The sequence below is a fragment of the Notamacropus eugenii genome, chromosome 2 (genome assembly GCF_028372415.1).
Source record: "Notamacropus eugenii isolate mMacEug1 chromosome 2, mMacEug1.pri_v2, whole genome shotgun sequence".
NCBI lineage: Eukaryota > Metazoa > Chordata > Mammalia > Diprotodontia > Macropodidae > Notamacropus > Notamacropus eugenii.
In genome coordinates this window covers 79,483,229-79,507,435 of record NC_092873.1, presented here as the reverse complement: position 1 = coordinate 79,507,435, position 24,207 = coordinate 79,483,229, and the positions used below count along the sequence as shown (strand labels likewise).

Sequence of the window (24,207 nt, the reverse complement as noted above, 5' to 3'; positions counted from 1 at the left end):
TCTTTTGCCCAATTAAAAAAAATCCCTTTGCAACAAATAAGTATGATTAACAAAACAAATCCATACGATAGCCATATCTGGAAATATGTCTCTGCCCCCCATCAGGACTTAGAGTGCTTCATCATAGATCCTCTGGGGAGATAGTTGGTCATTCCTTTGAAGACCTGCTCTTAAGGAGCACCTAGGCCCCCTCAGCTCCTTTACTGCTTGTCTTGAATGAGATGAGAGCCACCAACTCTACTTCTACATCAGGCACCTGCCACGTAGGATCCCCCTAGCCTTACATCCACAAAGCCTCAATGCCCTGGAAACCACAGCATGATTATCTGAACTACTCACTAGGAACCCCTGAGCCTTGCTGTCTGCTCTTCCGCTGAATCCTTAGGACTGATGTGCCTTTATGTCTGCTCTGCATCTGAAATTTTATATGTTGCCTCCTCCAGTTAGAGGATGAACTCCTTGGAAGCAGGCATTGTTTCTGTAGTGCTTGGCACATGGTAGGGGCTTAATAAATGCTTTTCCCCTCATTCAGTCATTTGTGTTGTTATTGAACAAATTGTTTTTCTGCTTCTATTCAATCTTAATTAGTTCACCCAAGTCCAAGGATTTTCTGAAATCCTTATTTCTTACAGATGAATAATATTCTATTATATTCCTGATTTGTTCAGTCATTCTACAATTGATGACGACCTCTGTAGTTTCAGTTCTTTGCTATAACAAAAAGTAGTACTAAAAATAGTTTTGTACATATGTCCACTTAGGCTCTGTTACTCCACTTTTCAGCTCCACTTTTCACGTCCACTGAACAAGGTGCCCCTCCCCGGTTAAACTCCTCACTTCTAATTTCGTTCCCTGCTGCTAATTCAAGCCAGTCTCTTGACAGTCTCTGGGGCAGCTAGGTGGTAAGCACTGTGTATAGAGTGCCAGGCTTGGAGTCAGGAGGACTCATCTTCCTGAGTTCATATTTGACCTCAGAAGAGCTTGAGCAACTCACTTAACCCTGTTTCCCTCAATTTCCTCATCTGTAAAATGAGCTGGGGAAGGAAATGACAAATCACTCTTGTTTCTTTGCCAAGAAAACCCCAAATGGAGTCACAAAGTATCAGGTGTGACTGAAAATGACTGGATAACAACAAAGTAACCCCAGGCATACATACCGCCAGCTTTTCATGGGCACTGTGTGGATTGGTGAGAGAATGGGACCCAAATCTATGAATCAACTGTTATGCTTGATTATTCGCGTTTTTTTGCTAAACGTGTTATGTTTAAGAGTTAATGGTGTCATTGTAACTAATCTGAATAAATGAGAAGCACACTGGTAAGGCCTGAAGAGCTATAGTGGTAAGTAGTAGGAATGTAGTGCCCCCACACCAGGGTTACCCCTAAGATCCTGAGAGAATTGAGTTATAGCCACCTGGCTATAATAGTGACTGGCCTCCCTACAAAAATTTCCGTACCTGACATTGTGAAAGATTGCTAGATTGTACCATGTCACTAATAATAAGGAGAACTGCAAATTAAAAGAACTCTGGGATTTTACCTTACACTACTAAGTTGGGAAATATGACCAAAAATGGGAATAGTCAGTGTTTGATGGATGCAGAAAGACAGACACATTAGTACACTATTGGTGGCACCATGAATTGATCCAGTTATTCTGGAAGTTAACAAACTTCTTGCTCCAGAGACCCAGGGCTGGGTCATATTTTGAAGCCATTTTAGGGAGTGTCCAAATTCATTGTACCTTAATAGGAATTAATTTCATTTTGACAAATTTCTAGTACCTTCTAGCGGAGAGAAGAGGTGTCATTTGTATTTTCTTTCTTTTATTTTCCAGATTATGAGAACAGAAGGAAGAAGGAATGTAAGTCAAAGCAGGAAATTTCTAGAGATGAATCCATGTGGGTCATGTCAGGAAGGCTTCAAAGTGATTCTCCATAAATATGAGTCAAAGTCAGTGAAAGTAAAAACAAATTAAGTGACATAGACACTTCAAAGGATGAACTGAAACCGACCTCTTCCCAGGAGAGAGAGTTCATTGCCAAAAATCATATTTTTTCTGAAAGAGAAAGGTCAGGAATCTAATGAGAGAACAGAGAAGCTGTCACCTGAGTTCAAACCTTATTATGCATCAGAAAGTAAATATAATAAAGAGGGACCCTAAGATTGTGAAAGACATTGTCAATCTAAGATTAGTCAGAATTTAGTAGATACTAGAAAATTCAGAGTGTAAAGAAAAGCTATGAATGTAAATATTGTAGAAAAGTCTTTATTCAGAACTCAAACCTTAACATACATCAAAGAATTCATTCAGGAAAAAAAAACCGTGGATGTAATAAATGTGGGAAAGATTTTCATCAGAGCTCAAATTTTATTATACATCAGAGAATTCATGCAGGAAATAAATCCTATGTATATAATGAATGTGGCAAGAAAATTAATCAGAGCTCTAATTTTATTAGACACCAGAGAATTCACAGTGGAGAGAATCCCTATGAGTGTAATGAATGTGGGAAAGCCTTCAAATAAGGTTCAGATCTTATTATACATCATAAAATTCCTACTGGAGAAAATCTTTTGAATGTTATGAATGTGAACAGACATTCATTCAGAGTTCACACCTTGTTACACATCATAGAATTCACGCTGGGGAGAAACCCTACAAATGTAATGAATGTGGGAAAGCCTTCCAGCAGTGTTCTCTGTGTGTATTACAGAGCATCAGAGAATCCATAGTGGAGAGAAGCCCTATAAATGTAAAGAATGTGGAAAGACTTTCAATGGAAAAACAGCTTTTCTTAAACAGAGACTTCATGCTGGAAAGAAAAACTTAACGAATGTGAGCCAACCTTTAATCAGGATTCAGACCTTACTAGAGTGCAGAGAATTCCAAAGGAAGAAAAGCCTTATGAATGTAATGAATGTGGAAAAACATTCAGAAGTACTCAGATTTTACTAGACGTTGGATAATTCATACTGGAGAGAAACCCTATGAATGTAATGAGTGTGGGAGAGCCTTCAGTGGGCATATAGCTTGTCTTAAGCATCAGTAACTTTATAACAGGGAGAGATTAAACGAATGTGAGAGAACCCTCAAATAGGACTTAATTTAGTGGATAGCATAATGTCCATAATAAAAAGCAGGGACTGTCGAAGAATGCCCAGAGGGTCAAGTCCAGCCCATTCTGGTTTTTGTATGGTCAGAGAGCTGAATAAAAAAAAATTCTCAGTTCACTGGCCCTATAGAAACAGGCAGTGGGCCAGATTTGACCCTCTGGCCATAGTTTGCTGACCCCTGATATAGAGAATGCTAATGAATTAATAAATGTTGAAAATTTTTGGAGGAATTCAGACCTTATTGCATTTTATATGATTCCTACTGCAGGGGAGGCCATTAATGTAGTGAAACTGAGAAGCCCTTCAGTTTGAGAACAGACCATGTTGGACATGAAAGAATTCATACTTGTTAGAAACTTACTAATGTAAGTGTTAAAGAGTTTCGTCAGTCATGATGGTAAAGGTTATCCACATCCAGAAAAAAACTCTGGAGTCTAAATGTAGATTGAAGCATACTATTTGCTCTATACTTTTTTGTTTTGTTTTGTTTCTTTCTCATTGTTTCTTCTTTTGGTTCTAATTCTTCTCTACAACATGAGTAATGTGAAAATAAGTTTAATGTGAATGTATACATAGAGCCTGTATCAGATTGCATGCCGTCTTGGGGAGGGAGGAGGGAAGAAATGAAGAGAAAATTTGGAATTCAAAATCTTATGAAGTGAATGATGAAAACTAAAAATAAATTTAAAAAAATAAAAGCCTTTTTAAAAAAAAAGTTGACAAAATTTAGTCAGATTTCAGACCTTATTCAGCAACAGAACATCCATGCTGCTGGAGATAATTGTTTGGATACAGAACACTAAAAAAAGATTGGTTAAAACAAAATAAACCCCCAACAAAGGTATAAGCACATGGTTCTACCGTTGCTTCTCTCATGTCCATTCTTTCCTGCTCTAGGTAAAGAAGTACTGGAGATGGAACAAATTGGGTTGCAACTTCTGAAAGGTTGGGAGAGCCACAAGAGAACTGGGAACCAGAGTCTAGTCCAGAGTTTATGGCCACCTGAGCCCAGATGCCATTAAAGTCCCAAGAAATGACCATCAGGATCCAGGCAAGCAGTCAATTGACCCACAACAGAGATGCTAGATCCTACAAGAGGGAGAGATTTATTAAATTAGATTATGTTACATTACGTTATATTTTATCGCATCATATCATATCACTTATCCTATATTATAGTATAGTATAGTATAGTATAGTATAGTATAGTATAGTACAGTATAGTATAGTATGAACTTAGTGGGATGAGTACTTTATAGCAACTGATTTAAGGTCAAAGCAACTTTACACAAGGACAGAAAAAAGGAAGGCGTTCCTTCAAGTGTTGGGAAACAATGCTTTATAACTTCTTTTCTTGCCATATATCCTCAATAAATACCCTTTTATAAAAGCTTACTGTTCATTTTTTAAAAATTTAATGGTATTTTATTTTTTCCAATTACATATAAAGACAATTTTCAACATTCATTTTTTTGAAAGATTTTGAGTCCCAAATTTTTCTCCCTCCCTTCTCCTCTCCCCAAAACAGCAAACAATCTGATATAGGTTATACATGTGCAGTCATGTAAAACATGTCCACATTCATGTTGTGAAAGAAACAGAACAAAAGGAAAAAACCCCAGTGTGTTTTCCAGGTCAGTTGTTTTTTATATCAGATATTGTAGAACTTGTATTTATTTCAATCTTTTGATTTTGTTTTAATATTTCTTACTTTCTCATGGAGTTGTTAATTTCTATTTGGTTTATTCTAGTTTTCAGGGATTCCATTTGTGTTGAGGGTGTAAGCTCAGTTTTCACGTGAATGGTTTTGGGCAGGTAAAAGTGAGGACCTCTAAACCTCAGAGTTCTCACGAGGCCCCCCCCTAGGGAACAGCTGGGGATTGAGGCGTGAAACAAGGGCTATCTTGTGTATTTCCACCTCTTCTCAGTGGGAAACTTGCTGGGGAGAGCATCCCACCCTTGAAATTGGTCCATGGTCTGAGCACACCTGTTGTTAATTAGCTAGGGGCTGAGAGCAGGCATGGTATTCACGTGCAAACTATGTGGCAGGAGAGCTTAAGTAGGGACAGGAAAGCCTGAAGGCTCTTCTTGCTGCGGGGTCCTTAGAGCGAAGAGGGTCCCTCCCCTCTTCCACTCCCATCCTCTTGCTGTATGATCCTTGCCCCTTGGGAGGAGGAGGATTCCTCTCACCTAAGGAAGAACTCACCCTGCATATGGATACGTAACTAAGACCCTGAATAAAGCCTAACCCTTGTTTGACTCTGGAAAGTCTCTTCTCTCAATACGTTTATCCGGATGACCACTGACCTGTGAAAGGTAAGAAGACTTGGGTAGCTCATCAGCCTCTAGGCCGAACACATTTGGATAAAATTTACCACTTTCTCTTCTAAGTTATTTTCTTTTCAGTTCTTTCCTCCAGAGCTTTTATTTCTTTTTTTAAAATCTATTGCTTTATTTTTTCTAGGTATTCATATAAGTCTTGTGGAAAAATCCTCTTTGTTCCTTTGTCTTTGTTTAAAGTTGTTAGGAAGTAATATTTGCAATAATTTTTGACATAGGATGGTGTTTTCTTTGATTTACTCCTCTCTCTAGCTTTAGTTCCTAAATTAGGACTTTATGCCAGGACTAAGTTCCATCCCCTACTGTGCTTTTGAATAGTATAGTCAGACCTTCCCCTGGATTCTCTGCAGTTTTGTTTCACAGATAGCACATAGGAGGCCCTGGAGTTTTAGGTCTCTACCCTCTAACAGATTCACTCTTGATCTGTTCAGAGAAGTAGACACCTTCAGAGGGGTTAATAATCAGCTTTATTCTAGTCTAGTCTTCTCGAGGGGATGCTGATAATGGGAACAACAACTCCTACAGCATTCCCTAATCACCTTTCTTGCAGGGGTGGTGGAGAAAGGGGGGCAACTACTCTTACATATGAATGGGGTCAATTGAGAGGCACAGCTTGTTGACTCCCCTAGATCCCCTCAGGCGCAATTGGGGCCAGTTGAGGCAGGTACATGTATTCCTCTATGCATTACCCATTGTTTCCCCCATGGGTTCCCTGTGATTTTCCCCACTCAGTGACCAGTGCCCACCTTCTTTATAGGGCAACAGACAAAGAAGGCATCTTGCCAACTTTAAACTTACAGGTTAACTTTAGCAATATTGTCATTCTATGCAAGTATAGTAAATATTACATTATGTCACTCCTTATCTCACAGTGCAGCCTCAGTAGGACTGTCTGTCACTACAATTCTGGGAACTACTATCTAGAATCCTTTGGGCTATTCAGGAAGTTATTGCCTAACACCTAGAAACTAGACATTCCCATGGTCACAGATCCTGAGAAACTAAACTAAAAAGGATAACAAAATCCTCCTTACATGACAGATTCCTATGCTAATTTCCACTTCTCAGTGTTCAGCCCAGCTGGATCTTTAAGGTTGAGAGTGCTGAATCTTCAGGGCCCTCTATGGAGTCTCAGGAGAGAGTATTAGGGATAGTAGTGACCTAGAACCAGCTTATACAGGCTCAAGAGAGCCAATTATTAAATTTTCAGCTAACCATTTTCAACTCTGAAATCAGCAAATGCTGCATGTCAGAGTTTGATTGTTTTGATTTCTGGACTTAAGAAAGTGATGGAAAAAATGTCAGTAATTCAGATTAAATTTAACTGAGTATTGTATATACATTTTTGCAGAGATGTGCCTGAGGTGTCTCAGTGTGAGCGCTGGGGCACTGCCCCAGCTCATAACTGTGCTGCTCCTCAGGGCTACAAAGATATCCATTCTGTGTACTTGACTTTCTCAAGAGAGCCGTCCATTCCTTTTGCCCTGGACACTGTGTTGTGAAGCAACCTTATCCGCTACAGCTTAATTTACTTTCGGTTCAGATTGGTTCAGAAATGACACAGAGTCTCAAGTCTGATATGTATATACAGTACTAGCATTTGTTTTAATAATTAATATTATTATAAAGTTTCATTCAGTAAGTCCCAATAGTTAAGTCATAATCAGTAAGTCTCAATAGGTTTGTCACAATCTTACCACAACTGATCAGCACTGATGGGGGAATTATCTATGTCTGGATCACACAGTTGGGGAGTCCTGGGTCAGCCTGCAGAATACTGATGGGAAGATCCTGGGCTACACAAGGGGCCTCCCAAAGATGGCTCAGGACTACCGTCCTTTAGTAGTTCCTTCTAACCAAGAAGGCATTTTGCCAATTAAATTCGTGATTGAGGAGAAAGGAGGTGTTCTCAAAACATCCTTGAGAGCATTTCTCTTTAGGAATGTCTGATTCCAGGAGAGGTGGCCAGTCCTCCCAGGAGCAGACATCAGACATAAACAGTCCTTCAACATTTGGCTAGGAATAAGATTAGTTAGAGTCAGGATTGCAGGCATGTTGAGCGAGGTCAGACTGTCCTAATGAATTCATGCATCATGGACACAGAATGTTGCAGGCTACAATTGGCCCTGGCTTTTTCTGTTTGCAATGGGAGATTATACTGAGCTTGGCTAACAGCTCCTCCCTTCCTCTCAAAACTGCCCTTCCTTTTTGTCCAGTTTTGAAGTAGGAGAATTCACTTTACTATAATTTCATACTGGATTTCTTGATCATCATTTGGTCTGATATGAGGTTCAAGCTTTTTATCATGGTGTCAGTAGTGTTAACAGGATTTTACTGAGCCAGTCTCTAATCTGGGAATTCTTGGTCTGGCACAAAGCGGGCCTAGAGATAGGAGTGCCACTGATCACGTAGCAGTTTAATTAATTAGTTTCATTATAAGGAACAGATTTGCAAACCGGGAATTCTCTTGATCAGAAGTGATAATATTTAATATAAATTCTGGACTTTAATAAGGGCCAAAGCTTGAATTAAGAAGAGTCTGGACCTAATGGTCTCCCTTGTTAAGTAAACTCCGAAAATGCCTTTTGTCAGAAAAGCTGATAGGGTTGACTTAGTAACTTCCTTAGGAGACCCTCCTCCTGGCATTTTAGCGATAAAAAGAAAACACAGATGTCCTGAGTTGTAATTTCAATTGAAACTTTGTTTACCCTTTCCTGTATCAGCTATTTTGAGTACCTGTTTAGGACAGGAAGCCTGATGGGATTTTCTTCTTATCGTATGTCCCAGAGACATATGTTTACACAGCCTGGAGTCACTAAGCCGAACCGACATTGCTTTGTTAATTGTCTTGTCTTACTAAATTTACAATTTGTCCAACTGAGTTCCTTTCTCACGGTAAAATGTATATAAGCCAGAAGATTTCTGTACCAGCCAGCCAGATTTGATCCTGGCTCTGTAGTGCTATGTAACTGTTACCTTTATGGTGATTTGTTTAATTAATTAAATCATAAAATGTATGCATTTAGCCTGTTGCCTTTTCTTTAACCAAGTTTTCAGGTTAACAGAAGTCCACCTTGCTGTAGTGAAGGCAGAGATTATATACACAAAACACAAGTGGGAAGGAAGTGGGAAAGGTAGATTATGAACAATTGTTTGCCAGAGCCTGAGTACTTTTCCATGACAAGCCCATGGGTCCACAATACAGGTATCCTGGAGTCCTGTGGGAACAATGTTGTTTCAGGTCCTCGGGGGCTGTTACTCTGGTCACAGGACCAGAGATATATGATGGGAACAGGTTCTACAGTCTTTGATTTGATTCACTTGAGGTACACAGGCACAAGAATGCGGTGATTGTGAGAGTGTTCCCAAGGATTTCGTTGATCAACCTGTGTTGTAAGTTTCTGACTTGAAAGCCAGAAAAGGCAATCCTGAAAAATGTAATTTATTAGTATATTCATTACAAATATCATATCAATTAATATGAAAATCATAATTCCCTTCACAGTAGATATATGGAAATTGAGCAGCCTACCTCTTGTTCAGGTGGCCAGCTTGGCAGGAAGTCTGTGTTTTTTATTAGATTTGCAAACCACCTGGCAAATATATTCTTAGACTTTGTTGGATGTACTCCATTTCTGGCCAAGAATCTGTCATCCTTATATTGTAGACTGTAATCTGAAAATCTAAACCCCATTCTCAGACCTCACCTTCTTAGCCATCTGTTTATTTCCTAAATTAATTTTTCTCTGTCTCCCTTGCCTTTGTAAGGGTGGAGTTGAAATTATCTTATTTGGTTCTAGTGATTTGAGTAAGTGAAAACACTTTTTGATTGAAGCAGATAATCAGAACTGTGTGAAAAGGACCTGTACAACTCTTTAAATCAATGAAGTCATTGCATAGAGACTGGATCACGCCCTTAGCAATTTGCATAAAAAAGGGAATTGATTTCTGAATCTGGGAAAGAAGAGATTCTGAATATTTTAACTAGAACAAGCATGAAGCAAAAGGGGAACAGAGCTGTGGCCAAGAAGAGAAATAACCAGGAAAGTTGTTGGTTATCTGAGAGAGGTCCCAAGAAAAGATTCCACTGGACTGCATGACTGGGGAGATAACAGCGCACTTGATAGTAATAGAAAATTAGAGAGAGGGGAGGTTTTATGGTTTCTTAAACAAGACACTCCATCTTTAGATTCTGGGCATTTTCACTGACTATTTCCTATGCTCGAAATACTCTCCCTCCTCATCTCTGTCTCATAGCTTCTCTGGCCTCCTCCAAGTACCATCTAAAATCCCATCTTCTAAAGAAAGCTTGTTCATTCTAATATCTTCCCTCTGTTGATTATTTCCAATTTATCCTGTATATCTTTTTTGTACTTACTTTACATGATGGTCCCCATTGGATTGTGAGCTCCTTGAGAGCCAAACTATTTTTTAGCTCTCTTCCTATCCCAGGAAGGTGTTTAATAAAGGTTAATTGACTGAGATGGAAGGTATAGTACATCTTCAGTCCTGTGGACTCCTGATTTTTCATTACTGCTGTTTGTTTTTCTGTCAGTGTACCTCTACACTTGTGGGTCTCCTGTGTATTTCTTTTGTGTAGAAGAAATAAGTAACTGTCCTATACCTGATCTTTGTACACCAAGTACTTTTCTACTTCCCCTGGCTTTGAGTCAAACTTAACCTTCATATAATTTTCCCCAGGGCTCTGGGGAGTGGTGTAAAAAGCCGGAGAGTTTAAGATCCCTTTCTTTAAAGGCCCAGCTCCATCAAGCCCCCAAGCAGGTCGGTCACCATGGGTCCAGAAAAGGGGCCGCGGTTCTTACTGTGCGCTGACTTCGGTAAATGTTTTATCCTCTGTCTCCATGCCACCTCCCACCCCCAAGAGCACTGCCATTTCTTCTTTGTGCCTCCAGCGCCCTGCACTTACACACACTGAGGGTACGAAACGCTTAACAATGACAGCTTGGATTGAACTGACTCTCCAAGTAGCCAATATGCTGGAAGTCTGGTTCCTCCCGGACGCTCTAGGAAAACCGGAGGACCGGGATGTCAGTGGTCCTCGGGAGGGGACTGGAGCTGAATGGGGGGAATAGGAGGACGGGGGAAGGGGAGGGAAGGAAACCGGTTCCTGGCTGGTCAAAGAGGGCGCCGGAAGTGACCGTTCCCATTTGGCCTGGTCTCGAGGGGTGGCGGTAATGGAGGCTGCAGTGGTTGGGGCGCGGGCGATGAGCGGGCAAGAGGCGGGTGACACCCAGGAGAAGGTGAGACCTTTGTCTCTCCGCGGTCCGGAATGTAAAGGGTTGAACACCTCCCCTCCTCCCCGCTTCCCCAACCCCCAGCACACGCACACTGGTGACAATGCTCCACGCTGGGCGTGTGGTCCCGCGTGCCTATAGAGGGATTACACACCCATCTTTCCATGCATTCATTCATTCATCTCTCCATCCACTTGGCCTCTTCGGCACCAGCCGAAATTCTGCTTTCCCACGCCCTCTCTCTATTGTCACGCTTCACTTTCCACCACTCCCTGGATAAGCACCTTCCTCCTCCATCCCCTATAGGCAAGATTCCCCTGTCCCCCCCGCGAGGGACCAAAACACTACCCCTGTGTCCCAAACCTTCCCTCGGCGTTCGGGAACCTAACAGGCATTCAGACATGCCCCACTGTTCCTTAAGCACACTTCTCCCTCCCTTTCTTTGCCTCCCTTCAATACATCCCTCCCCAACATACACAGCCCACACCACACACATAAACCCCTTCTTTACACACACATACATCTCTTCTTATACACTCATTCTCTTTTGTGCCCCCCACCCCATAACTAGTCTTGCCTCCCACCCTCTCTATTTTCTGGTCCAGTGTGAGATGGGAAGTTCTGAGTTTACAGTCAGCAAGTACCTGAGTGTAAATCCCACTTCTATACTTTTTTAGTTGTGGGGGGCTTGTGTGAACCCAGTCGCTCTGACACTCTGTTTTCCCATTTATAAAATGGAAAGAATGATGCCTGCATAAAGCACCTCGCAGCATAAGGAAGGCTGAGTAAGAATGTATATGTAAAGCATTTTGTAAATGTCTTAGCTCTATATGAATTTGGGTTCTTATTACACAAACACACACACACACACACAAACACACACACAACCCTTCTGGATCCCTGACCACTTCCTAATAACAACATCCCTTTTCTTCCTGCCAATATACCCACATCTTGAAGTCAGATCAAAGCCCATTATGTCCTTTCCACATCATTGGTTCCAAAGCTTTCTTCCAGGGTTTTCTTCTTTGCATGTTTCCTCATAGCAACAAAAATTCCTCCTTCAGGAGCCCAATATGGAAAAGGCAATGGCTGTGTTTCTTACCCAGGAGGAATCCAAGAGACTGGTCTTCCCACAGAAGGATCTCTACAAGGAGAATGATGGAAACATGAGCTCATTGGGTAAGCTCTTACTTCTCTGACCCATAATTGGACTTTCAGACATCGCTTTTAAAATTAAAGATCAAAACAAAAGCCTTAAGATGAGAATGGGAATTTGATATCTAAAGAGATAAATTTAAATTGGAGTTAGTAACTATAGATTTCCATTCTCTCCATGAGGTACAGAGGCTGGATGTTTTGGTTTCTTGTGCCAAGGTTATCTGGCCTGGTGAATGAAAAATTGGGAAATGAATGAATACACTATTCACTGATTTCTTCCTTAATCTGTACCTTCTCTTTCCTTAAGAGTCTTTCAAGAAAAAGCCTTCTTTCAATGTGATGGGAAAATCATTGCAAAGACTTGGCCTTTTCTGGAGTCTCTAGTTCAGTTTATTTTTTTGGAGGGACCCTAGGGCAAGAGTCTAGTACTGACTATCTTCTGAGAAAAATTCCTTCCATTAAAAGAATCATAGACTTTAGAGCTGGGAGAGCCCTTATAAGACTGTCTAGTCTACCCTTCTTCATTTTACAGATGAAACAACTGAGACCAAGAGAGAGGAAATGACTTGCCCAAGGTGCCACAGGAAGTGGAAAGCAAATCCAGTATTTGAACTCAGGTTCTCTGACTCCAAATCTAACATTTTTTTCTATTACAATAATCTCTTTCCCTCTGTTACTCCTATATACTTGGAAGGATTATGTTAATTCAAATTTGGGAGATGCCTTATGCCCCAGTTGGTCACCATAGCTACCCTTATCTTGCCACTTATTTTTGTATGTATGTGATGATGAAGATGGGGTACTTAGAAATGCTGTATAATGAATTTTGCATCAAGGATCAGAAATTTCTGGATCTGTGAAAATGTGCTGTGGTCAAAGTCCAAAACGTAATGGGACTGATACAGAGGATTCCTTTCCCTCCATTCTCTTCCTCTTATATTTTCTACTCCCCAATCCCCCTCTCTTACAGCAATCACCTTTTCTTAGAGCAGCTGAGATTCTGCATTGAATAGATGGACTTTCTTCCATCAACAGGCCATGGAAATTATTCAAATCTAGAAATCTGGAAGTTATTCAAATGTGGAAATCTAGACGTTATTCAAATTCTAGGAATAAGAAAGGATAAGAGACAGTTCATACGCGTCATCTCCATCTCCCCCAGATCTTGAACCTTTCTAGACTGTGACCCTGATTCAGGCCACATCCCTGGTGGTTTAGGTTCAATGTTGGAACAAAATGAGATATTCATAGGTCATTCTACAGTTAACAAAAGGAGAGTCACTTAATCATGGCAGGAAAAGGATAGTCAACAAGGATAAGTATTGAGGACCCCTCTAGCTGACTCAGCTGAGCAAAACCCCCTTGCCTGAGCTGCTCATTGTGATTCACCAACCCAAGATCCTTGTGACCATTTCTAGTCACCACACAGGTGACTAGGAAATGATGTCAATAGCCTGAGCCTTTAATCCCCTCAACCAAAGAAGTCTCAAAGATGATTTCAATACTTTTTAAGGAAAAACTAGCCTAACTTGCATGGAGGCAGGAGTTAGGATATTATTCCTACCATAATGCTTCTTGAATGTCCTTGAATATTACTCTATAGAAAAGAGAGGACAAATGAGCTGATTTTCAGCAGAGTAGAGAAGTGGTATTTTAGCAGAGTAGTCTGGAAGCAGTTCATAGGATAATACTCATTTTCCTCAGTGCCATCAACCTCAGCTAGAATGGTAACAATGAGACTAAAGATATAAAAAATATTTCATAGGTGAAACAGACATGCCTTTGTGACTCAGCCTTCCTTCTTCATTTCCTATATTCAGATTACTCTAAGGTTCTAAGCCAGAGTAACTGTGGAAGACGCGGTGCTATTGACAGAAAGAGAGCAGTTGGGAGAAGCAGTTGTTTTGGACAGAAGTTATGATTGGGGGATCCATTAATAAAATATAGGTATTTCAGAGCCTTGTCTGTGCTTGGCAATGTTCCATAAAGTAGTAACAAAGAAAACAAATGGTGGGAGTGATTCAGGGTTGAAGGTAGATGTGAAAAGACCTCAGAAAGGAATGAGTGTCCTTGGCAGTATTGATGTGGTTGACCCTTGATCTTGTTTGGATGAGGCAGTATGGGAATTCGTAAGCAGTTATGGAAAGAGTGTTATCTAAAAATGTAGAAAGAGAGATTATCCAAGAGAAGAGAGTGGTCAGTAGTGTCAAATTCAGCAGAGGAGTCAAGAAGGATGAAAACTGAAGACTTGGCAAATAAGAGAACATTTACCTTTGGAAAGAGCAGTTTCAGTTGAGTTGGACTTAAGTTGAGGTCAGAAGTCAAATGGCTGAGGAGTAAGTGGGGGGGGGGCATGTGGAAGCAACAGGTGCAGAAAACTTTTCAGAGGGGTTTGGGAAAGAGAGAAGAGCGAATTTAGGGTTAGGGTTAAATGATAGCTTGGGGGGATGGTAGGTTGCAGTCTGCTGGAAAGGACCGGAGGGGATGGGAACAAGGTTACATGTGGAGAGGTTTGTCTTGGCAAGGAGGATTACTTTAATGTCATAAACAGGAAGAAAAAAAAGGCAGTAGTAATGGGAACATGAGTCTGTTTTGCAAATACCTATTCCCCTGACCCATAATTCATCCCCTGGGGATTTAGGGCTTTTTTTAAACTTTTCTTTTTACTTCCTGATCTTTGACTGTTCAGGGTTGAGTATGTTTTCATTATAAATAATTTTGGTTTGAGTCTTATATAAAAATTTTAAGTGTACAAAAGAATAGCCCTCTTATCATTTCCTTACTAGAGTTATAGTAGTCTTTAATATAAATGAAAGGTTTTTTTGTATCTATAGACTTTTCTTATTTTTGTTATCAATATAATTTATTATGCTAGCAGTTGTCTTAATATTTCCTAATGCCTGCATTTTTATGTAAGTCCAATTGATCATAATAGATTTTGTATTTTGTTGTTGTTGTCTTTTTGCCAGTGTTTTATCCAGGGTTCATTAGTGTTCTCAATATATAATTCTCTTTCTCTACTTATCCTCAGTTTGAAAATCAAGGTCATGTTTGTCTCAGAAAAAGTTTAATATGATGAGTCTTCTTTCTGTATTTTGAAAAGTTTTTTTGTCTTGTTTTGTTGTTCCTTAAACGAATGCTGGAAATCACTTGTTAAGTTGCTTTGGACCTGCTGTTTTGTTATTGTTCCTTGTGTTTGTTCCATTTCCTTTTATGATATTGGGTTATTTAGATGATCTATTCCCTATCTTGTTAGTTTTGTTATTTTGAAACAAAGTATGGATCAGTTCTCTGCTGCTTGTGCTAATTTTGGTCTAACAATTAACACCAAGAAAACACAGGTGCTCCATCAGCCATCACCACACCATCCATACGTGGAACCATCGGTTATAACAAATGGAGAAGTTTCAGATGCTGTGGATAAGTTCACTTACCTTGGTAGTGTACTTTCCAGGGATGTACACACTGATAAGGAGGTTGACGCATTGCCCCAGCTAGCTCAGTGTTTGGGAGGCTCCAAAGGAAAGTTTGGAAGAGAAGAGATATTAGATTTATCAATTACTAAACTGAAGGTCTACAAAACCATTGTACTGACTTCATTGTTGTATGCCTGTGAAAACTGGACAGTCTACCAACACCATGCCAGAAAACCAAATCACTTCCATTTGAATTGTCTTAGGAAGATTCTGACGATCACCTGGCAGGATAAGGTACCAGACACTGAGGTCCTTACTCAAACTAAACTGCCAAGCATTCAAACTCTGCTTCAGAGAGGGCAATTCCAATGGGCTGGCCATGTTGTTCGAATGCATATGTTTTATATGCTTGCCAAAAAGACTGTTTTATGGAGAACTCACACAGGGCAGGCATGGTGGTCAGAAGAAGCGATACAAGGACACTCAAGGTCTCTCTCAAGAACTTTGGAATTGATTGTGTGACATGGGAAACACTGACACAGGACTGCTCAGCATGCTGTGCCCACATCGGAAAAAGTGCTGTGCTGTGTGAGCAAAGCAGAATTGAAACGGTTCAAAGGGAACACAGGATTCACAAATTTAAAGTAGCCACCCCAAATGTTCACACAGACTATTTGTACCCAACCTGTGGTAGAGTTTGTATGGGTCTGATCAGACACATTGAAACTTGACTCTAGCACAGTGATATCATTTTAGTCCTCTTCAAGAATGAAGGACAACCACCAGTTTTGTTGGTTTATATTTTTATAGATATTAGTCCACTTCATTTAGATTTTCAGCTTTGTTGCCATTAGATATAAAAGTGTCTAACACATGTTTAATTTCTTTTTCACTTGTGAATTCCCCTTTCTAGCTTTTTATCTTGTTAATTTGGTTTTGCTTTCTCTTGCAAAAGTAAATAATTACTGGCTTATCAACTTTGTTAATTTTTGGAGAAAAAACAGCTCTTAGTCCTGTTTAATAATTTACTACTCTAAAATTTTTTCAATTTGTTTGTCTCACCTTTAATTTTCGACTCTCTTTTTTTTTGTTTGTGACTATACATTTTTTCATTTTCTAGGTTAAAAAAAATTTAATTCTCAACAGATTATTCCTGATTGGTTGCAGAACACCATAATCTCATTATTATCCACTATCATTCTCTTTAACATAATTATTCATTGTTTCTATGATTTGGTTTGACTCACCAATTATTTAGAGTGTCTTTTCTTAGACTCCATTTAACTCTTTGTCTTTTGATCATTTTAAAAAGGTTTTTATTATATTCTGGTCTATAAAAATGGGCTTAAGATTTCTGCTTTTCTACATTTTTTGAGTTCTATGTACACTAGTGCTTCCACAGTTTTTGTGTAAGTACAATTGCAGCCTAAGAAATAACACATTCAGAAGTTTCCACAGATCTCTCAATATAGTTTTCACTTAACTTTTGTTAAGTTTGCAATTTCCTTCTTTATCTCTTTTGTTGGGTTTAACAAACTCTGGCAGAGAAACATTAAGTTTGCCTATATTGCCTATAGTTTCCTACTATTAGGCTTTTAAAAATAATAGGTAGCTTTTCTTTAAGAAATTGGTTGCTTTGTCATTTGGTACATACAGCATATATATGTGTATATGTGTGTGAATACATATATTTGATTATGATATTGTTAAATTATTATCTATGGTACCTTTAATCATTAAGTAGGTTTCCTGCTTATCCCCTTTCTTTTAAAAAATAAATTTTCATCACAATTTTTTTGTTTTCACATCACATGTATTTCTCACCTGAAACTAACCAGCAGTGCCAAGAACGTAAACACTTTATAATTGTTTATTCATAGGCTGATAGTAACATAATTCATAGCAATGTATTAATAACATTGTATTTCTGTAAAACAATGGGGAGATCCTAATGAGCTCATTAAATAGTGTTTTGTCACTAACATAGAACTGCCAATAAATTCTAATTGTTTTGGCAATGACAACTATCAAATCTTCTTTGACCCAGGCACCGATGTCCTTCCAGATTCCCCGGTTGATAATCTTGAGATTATTTTCAATCTCTGTCTCACGTACCTAAATAGGTTTCACATCTTGCCATTTCTACCTCCACAACATCTTTTGATCTCACCTCTCTCCTCCCACAGCTATCACCTCAGTTCAATCCCTTATTATCTTGCATCTAAGTGATCACAGCAGTCTTCTGATTGGTCTCTGTTGGGTAAGACCTAACACCAGCACCCTTTCAGTTCAGGTTCAATGTTGGGATCAAATGAGGCATTCAAAAGTCATCGAACATTTAATAAAAAGAGGTTGACAGTCCTAGACCACCTAGGACACAGTGAGGTTTAGCTTTTGTACGTGCTGCCCCCTTGTGTCTGCTCAACCACTTGAGTGATCTTCAGATATCCACTCATCATGCATGGAACATTTTTATGTCCTGAGGGCACGGACCATTCAGGTCTCAGGAATCCTGGCCTCAAGTCTGTCTTCAATACAGTCCTTCTTACATATCACCGACACAGTGACTTTCCTTAAAAACAAATCTGACTACAAATCACTTCCCTCCCTATCCAGTCAACTCCAGTGGCTTCCTCTTTCCTCTACCTGGCACTAACCTATCTTTCTAACTTCCTTAAATATTAATCCCCTTCTCACTTTATGTGATGCAGCCAAACTAGTATTCTTTCTGTTCCTGAAATACTACGATCCCTCACTTGTCTTTGTGCTTCTTTATTGACCGTTATTCCTGGAAGGAATTCTGTTCTCACCTTCACCCCACTGATTTCCCCTGAAGGAAGCTGCAAGATGTAGCCCAAGTATCACCTTCTATGAGAAGCCTTTCTTGATCACCCAATGGTGATCGCCCTTCCTCCCAAGCTATCTTATATTTAACTATTTTGTTTTTATTCTTTTCACATTTATTCTGAATGTATAAACATACATGCATATAAACCATTAGAATGTTCCTTGTGAGTAGAATGTTTTATTCCTTGCATCCCTAGCACCCAGCCTCTGCCACGCTCATAATAGGCCCGGCACATAGTAATGAAAGTTGGTTGATTGATTGATTGACACTTTTAAAAATACTGCAATTTTTAAAATATTACGGTCAAAATAGGAGTGTACTAGAGTCAATTCAAAGCTGCTCATAATAACCAATTGTTAAATTTTCAGTGACTGTTTATACTTGGAAATCAGCAATTCATGGTTTGTTTGTTGTGTCAAATTGTCTATTCTTAAGAAAGTGATGGAGAAAATGTTAATAATGCATATTGAACTTTTTTCCCTGGAAAGCCAGTTGTTAAACCAGCATACCACTGACTAAAAGGAAATAAAACTGAGGCCAATGGACAATATTAATGCCAAGCTATTGAAGTTAAGGAGGCATCTAGGTGGTTCAGTGGATAGAACTCCCGAGGCCATTTAGAGGACTTTCAAATTCTTTTTTCTTGATGAAAATTTGTTTCATTTTGATTATTCTTTCTGCCTTCAAACAGTTTCCTTTCTCCTAGAAAAAAATGAACATTTATTCAAATATTTTCTTTATTGTTTCAGATTGTGAGAACAAGACTGTAAAGAGGGAATGGATGCCAAAACAGGAAATTTCTGGAGACGAGTCATTTCATGCAACAGCAGAAACAATTTCAAGTCAGATTCCCCAAAGATTTGAGTTGATCGAAACCAGGGTATGTAAAGATGAGTTAGAGAAGCAAAATTTAAACGTCTCAGAGGATGGACTGAACCAGACCCATTCCCGAAAGAGAAGGTTAAGGCAAGTGAATATCACCCAAAGGAAAAGCTTTACAGGAGAAAGCAACAAGGGATGTAATAAGAGAGAGAGAAAAGTCGAATGGAACTTAAACCTTGTTACCCATCGTAGAGCTCCTGCAGGGGAGAAGTCCCAAGATCAGAGGCTGAAAGAAAAGCCAGAACTTACTGAGTATCCAGAAATTCATACTTTAAAGAGAACTCATGAGTGTAATGAATGTGGAAAAGTGTTTAGTCGAGGATCAAATCTTACAATACATGAAAGAATTCATACAGGAAAGAAACCCTATATATGTGATGAATGTGGGAAAGGTTTTAATCAGAGTGCCAATCTCTGTAGACATCAGAAAATTCATACTGGGGAGAATCCTTATGAATGTAAGGAGTGTGGAAGAGCCTTCAGGGGGAGCTCAAACCTTATTCTGCATCGGAGAATTCACAGTGAAGGGAAACCCTACGTTTGTAAAGAATGTGGGAAAGCCTTCAATCAGAGCTCAGATCTCATTATACATCATAGAATTCATACTGGAGAAAAACCCTATGAGTGTAATGAGTGTGGGAAATGCTTTAGTCAGAGTTCACACCTTGCTACACACAAGAGAATTCATACTGGGGAGAAACCCTATGAATGTAGTGAATGTGGAAAAACATTCAGACAGAGTTCACTGCTTCTTCAGCATCAAAGGATCCACAGTGGAGAGAAACCTTACAGATGTCACAAATGTGGGAAAACCTTTAGTGGACGCACAGTCTTTCTTAAGCATCAGAGACTTCATGCTGCTGATGAACTTGAACAAACCTTCAGTCGCGACACAGACCTTGCTGGACAGCAGAGCATTAATAAGGAAAAGAAACTTTATGAATGTAATGAATGTGGAAAAGCCTTCCGGTGTAGCTCAGATTTGATCAGACATCAGATAATTCACACTGGCGAGAAACCCTATGAATGTAATGAGTGTGGCAAAGCTTTCAGTCGGAACTCAATTCTAATAGAACATCAGAGAATTCACACAGGAGAAAAGCCTTATAAATGTAGTGAATGTGGGAAAGCTTTCAGGGGGAGCTCACAACTTATTCAACACCAGAGAATTCATAGTGGGAAGAAACCCTATGAATGCAATGAATGTGGGAAGACATTTAATCAGAGTTCAGACCTGAATAGACATCATAGAATTCATAGTGGAGAGAAGCCCTTTGAATGTAATAAATGTGGGAAAGCCTTCAGGTGGAGCTCAGATCTTGGTAGGCATCAGAAAATTCATATTGGAAAGAACATTTATAAATGCAATTAGTGCAAAAAAGTCTTTAGTCAGAGTTTGGCCTTTACTCAGCATCAGAGAATCCACACTAGAGTACAATCCTGTTAATATAATCATGAGGGAAATGAAAGCTGATTTTTACTTTTGCTAAATACCAGAGAATACATTTTATGATACAGTTTCTTAGGAAACTAAGATCCTTAAGAGTAGGAGAGGTTTCAGTGTAACCTATTTTAATCGTCAAGAATTCTATAACAGAGAGACATGCTAGGAATGGTTAAGATGGAAATGTAGTATCCTTGCTTAAAAGCTTCTGTGGCATCAGAAAATAGTATAAATTGGGTAGAACAATGTGACATCTCCTTATTTAATGTCCCCACTAGCAATGTACCCACTAGGTAGCAAGTCCAGCAGCCCCCCAAACTATTGAGGTCTTCCCAGGACAAGTTAAGTAGGCTGAGTGTGAGGACATAGTGTTCTGGGGAAAAAAAGTTGGATCTAGTACCAGAGGATCTGGTAAGAAATAGACAAGCTCTCCGCCTCAGTTTCCTCATCTGTAAAATAATAGTGCCTATCTCGCAGGGTTGTTGTGAGGCTCAGTGACATTAAAAGACCTTTGTAAAACTTAAAATCTTATATAAGTATTAACATAATTTCAACCCTAGAGCACCTTTAATTCTATTTTTCCCTTTTTGAATTCTGAAATTAAATATCATTAAAATAGCATTTCCATATACACAACAAAAAATAGAGGATTGTTTATAAAACCATGAATTTCCATTTCATTCCACTTGTTATTTATATTACAAAACAGTTATAATAAATTCCAAACATAATTTTTATGATTAAACTCCTCTCCCCTTTGCACCCAACCCCTTAAATCATCCTGTATTATCAGGTAAACCTTCCTGGAGGTTGGGTCCAAGAAACTGCTGAACTGGAGAACCTTCCTTCTTCCTCGAGTGGCTTTGACTTATTGAGCACACAGTTTTAGGGAGACAGGACACCCAATTCTGATAGTCACGAGTATGATGATGAAGTTGTTATTTCAAGAACCCGTTCTAGCCTTCGAAAATGCCAGTTGCCTGAGGCTGATGTAATTGGTGGAAAACCCAGTACATGTGATGACAGAATACCCTGATCAGAATAGAGAGGGAACAGAAGGAAGAAGAAAACTAGGGTAGCAGATTTGACAAGCACAGTAATGCCGTATCCTGAATAGATATCAGCCATGGAAAGGGTTGATAGCTGCAGGATGGAGGAACAGGACCAATATAATCAATTTGCCCATTAGAAGCAAATCAGAAACTATAGCGGTACTTGCCTATGGACACCATTAGATAGCAGTAACAACTTTATGCTTAGTTAAGGGGATCAGATGGTACTGCAACATGGCATCATGACCTGCATGTCTTCAACCTCTACTTTTCTCATAATGAAATCAACCTTATTCAGTTCAGCAGGGAGCAAATCGTGCCTGATGGATACTGATATATTCTATAATCAAAGATGTGGAGGTCATCAGCAAAATCTCTTCATTAGTCCTGATCCCAAAGGGTAATTGATTGTCCAGTCCTATTTACTCCAAGCTGTTATGGGAAACAAAAAAGGAATTTTGTTTCCACAGGGTTAAAACTTCCAGCTTTAAGTGATAGCAGTTAATCAGAGTTGTGACCTAGCATGGGCAGGTAAAAGGTCAGAAACTTGTGCATGCGCAGGCTTGACAAGCTGTTTGAGAGGAAGCCTATCAGAGAGGAGAACGTGAAGTGAGGTGTTCAGGAGGCTTCTTCTAGCCAATAGATGGTGAGGCGGGAGATTCCAATTTGGAACAGTATAAAGGGGCTTGCCTTGGTCTGAACAAATTGTAGCACTCCCCCAGGAGCTCCCTGTTCATTCAGGGGGAATGAATGTAAAAGTTTTCCTGATTTCACAGCAAATATTGTTCTTTATTTAAGGTGAGCATGTCCCTCACAGTAGGGAATGCGCCCTCTTCTTACAAGGACCATAATAAAAGATTCTTCTTTCACTCTGGTCTTTAGTTTTGTTATCAGGGCAAGTGTGAGCCTTACTCTAGATGGGGAGGGAGATTTATTTATATTATATTATTTTATAATAATTTTATATTACTTATTTATAATAGTGTGATATCTCAACACCACCCTGCCCCTACATAGATTAGGCCACTTTTTCCTTTAATGATATTGAGATATGATGACTCAAGGGACTAAGGAATTATTGACATCATTTCCTCATCACCTGAGTACAAAGCTACCTGGAGGAGCTGAAAAGGCTCCCCAGATGCTTGCCTGATGGTTATGATGACAGGGGCTCTCAATGTCTATCTCTGTCAAATATCATCCTACTATGGCTCAGTATGTCTCTCCTTTTTTTTTAAACTTGAATGACCTATCAGTCTTATTTTGCTCCAGTATTGAACCTAAACCACCAGGCAATTGACCTGAGACTAGCCCAACCCACAACATTTGTTGTAGTTTTACAGAACTGGAATGAACTGAGCTTGCTGCTGGAGGGCATGGGTAATACAGAGGAAGGTGAGACTGGATTGACTTGGATGCTTCAATTGGAGCTTTTGGTGAAATCTTTAGAAATGATGGTTGTTTACTGTAAGGCATACCTTATACCCAGGAGATTAGAAAGTGAATTGTCTGTGGTCATTCATAAAAAAAAGAAAAAACAAAAACCAACATACACATATGCCTTGTCCTTAAAAACTATACCTTGAAGATAACTGGATTAAATTGTGTTTTAAGCTATCCAGTTTTGCTAGGCCTTCCAATGTGATAGTTTAACCCTCCTCCATGTTCTACTGGGGCATCTCTTCGGAACTATTTACCTTTAAAGCAGACACGAGAAATAAATTTAAGGTGATGAGAAAAGATTTTCTCTCTCACTAGAGAAGGACAAATTCAAAAGAATTAGTTACATTCAGTCCTTGTTAGTATCGGATGCCTTTTTATTGCTAATGGGCATCTTTACTCAATTACCACAGTGGACACTTCCTGAAAAAAGGCTTCATCCTGTGTAAACTGGTCTTGTTTGAATGGCTTTTTGGAAATAATTATGCAGTTTCTGGGGCAGCAAGGTGGTGGGTGCAGAGGATAGAGTGCCAGGTCTGGAGTCAGGAAGACTCATCTTCCTGAGTTCAAATCTGGCCTTAGACACGTAGTAGCTGTGTGACCCTGGACAAGTCACTTAACCCTGTTTTCCTCAGTTTCTTCATCTGTCAGATGAGCTGGAGAAGGAAATGGCAGACCACTCCAGTATCTTTGCCAAGAAAACCCCAAAGAGGTCACGAAGCATCAGACAAGACTCAAGCAACTGTGTAATAACCACAAATGCAGCCTCGAGACCTGCAGTCCTCAGTCCTTACTAATGTAGCTACATTTAGATGCATTCTCTAGCAAGCAATACCAGTTTATTTACATCCAAAAGAAAGGAGGATGGCACTTGGAGTTACAAAAATCCTAGATAGCAAATCTATCCATGCACAATGGAGAGAGAGCAGTTATCATGGAATACATCATAGAACACACAGTTTGGCTCCAACTATCCCTCTGTGCTATCCTGCCTCTGTGTCTGTCTTTGCTCAAATTTGAAATTATGTAAAAAACTATTTGGAATTATGCAAAGTGCATACCCTTTCATCCAGAGACTCCACTATCAGGCAAGGAATCATCCAAGGAGGTCACTGGCAAAAAGGAAGGCTCCACAAATATCAAAATATTTATAGCAGCGTTTACCTGTATGCCATCCTTCTCCAAGACCTCCAGAAAGTGGCTTGAGAAGAAGAAGTATGTGTAGTTATCCATTTCCCAGAGTCCTTGAGTT

At 39.5% G+C, this 24,207-nt stretch overlaps 1 protein-coding gene and 1 pseudogene across 2 annotated transcripts; both read left to right on the top strand.

The window, feature by feature from the left end:
• Positions 1 to 1,303: 1,303 nt before the first annotated feature.
• On the top strand, positions 1,304 to 10,394 carry LOC140522681 (uncharacterized; annotated as a pseudogene).
• A 216-nt stretch (positions 10,395 to 10,610) lies between these two features.
• On the top strand, positions 10,611 to 22,384 carry LOC140525713 (uncharacterized). 2 transcript variants are annotated; one of them, XM_072641336.1, is made up of 4 exons: positions 10,618 to 10,718; positions 11,780 to 11,894; positions 12,406 to 12,490; positions 18,887 to 22,384. In XM_072641336.1, the coding sequence occupies exon 4, from the start codon at positions 18,919 to 18,921 to the stop codon at positions 20,389 to 20,391; it is 1,473 nt and encodes a 490-aa protein (XP_072497437.1). In that variant the 5' UTR covers positions 10,618 to 10,718; positions 11,780 to 11,894; positions 12,406 to 12,490; positions 18,887 to 18,918; the 3' UTR covers positions 20,392 to 22,384. The 2 variants fall into 2 exon arrangements, with proteins under 2 accessions (XP_072497436.1, XP_072497437.1); XM_072641335.1 differs by lacking the exon at positions 12,406 to 12,490 and having other exon boundaries at positions 10,611 to 10,718.
• Positions 22,385 to 24,207: the final 1,823 nt, after the last annotated feature.

Coding starts and splice junctions, on each gene's coding strand:
- LOC140525713 (XM_072641335.1), top strand. CDS start 10,653: ATGGAGGCTGCAGTGGTTGGGGCGCGGGCGATGAGCGGGCAAGAGGCG. Junction 10,719..11,779: donor CGGGTGACACCCAGGAGAAG/GTGAGACCTTTG, acceptor TTCCTCCTTCAG/GAGCCCAATATGGAAAAGGC. Junction 11,895..18,886: donor TGGAAACATGAGCTCATTGG/GTAAGCTCTTAC, acceptor TTATTGTTTCAG/ATTGTGAGAACAAGACTGTA.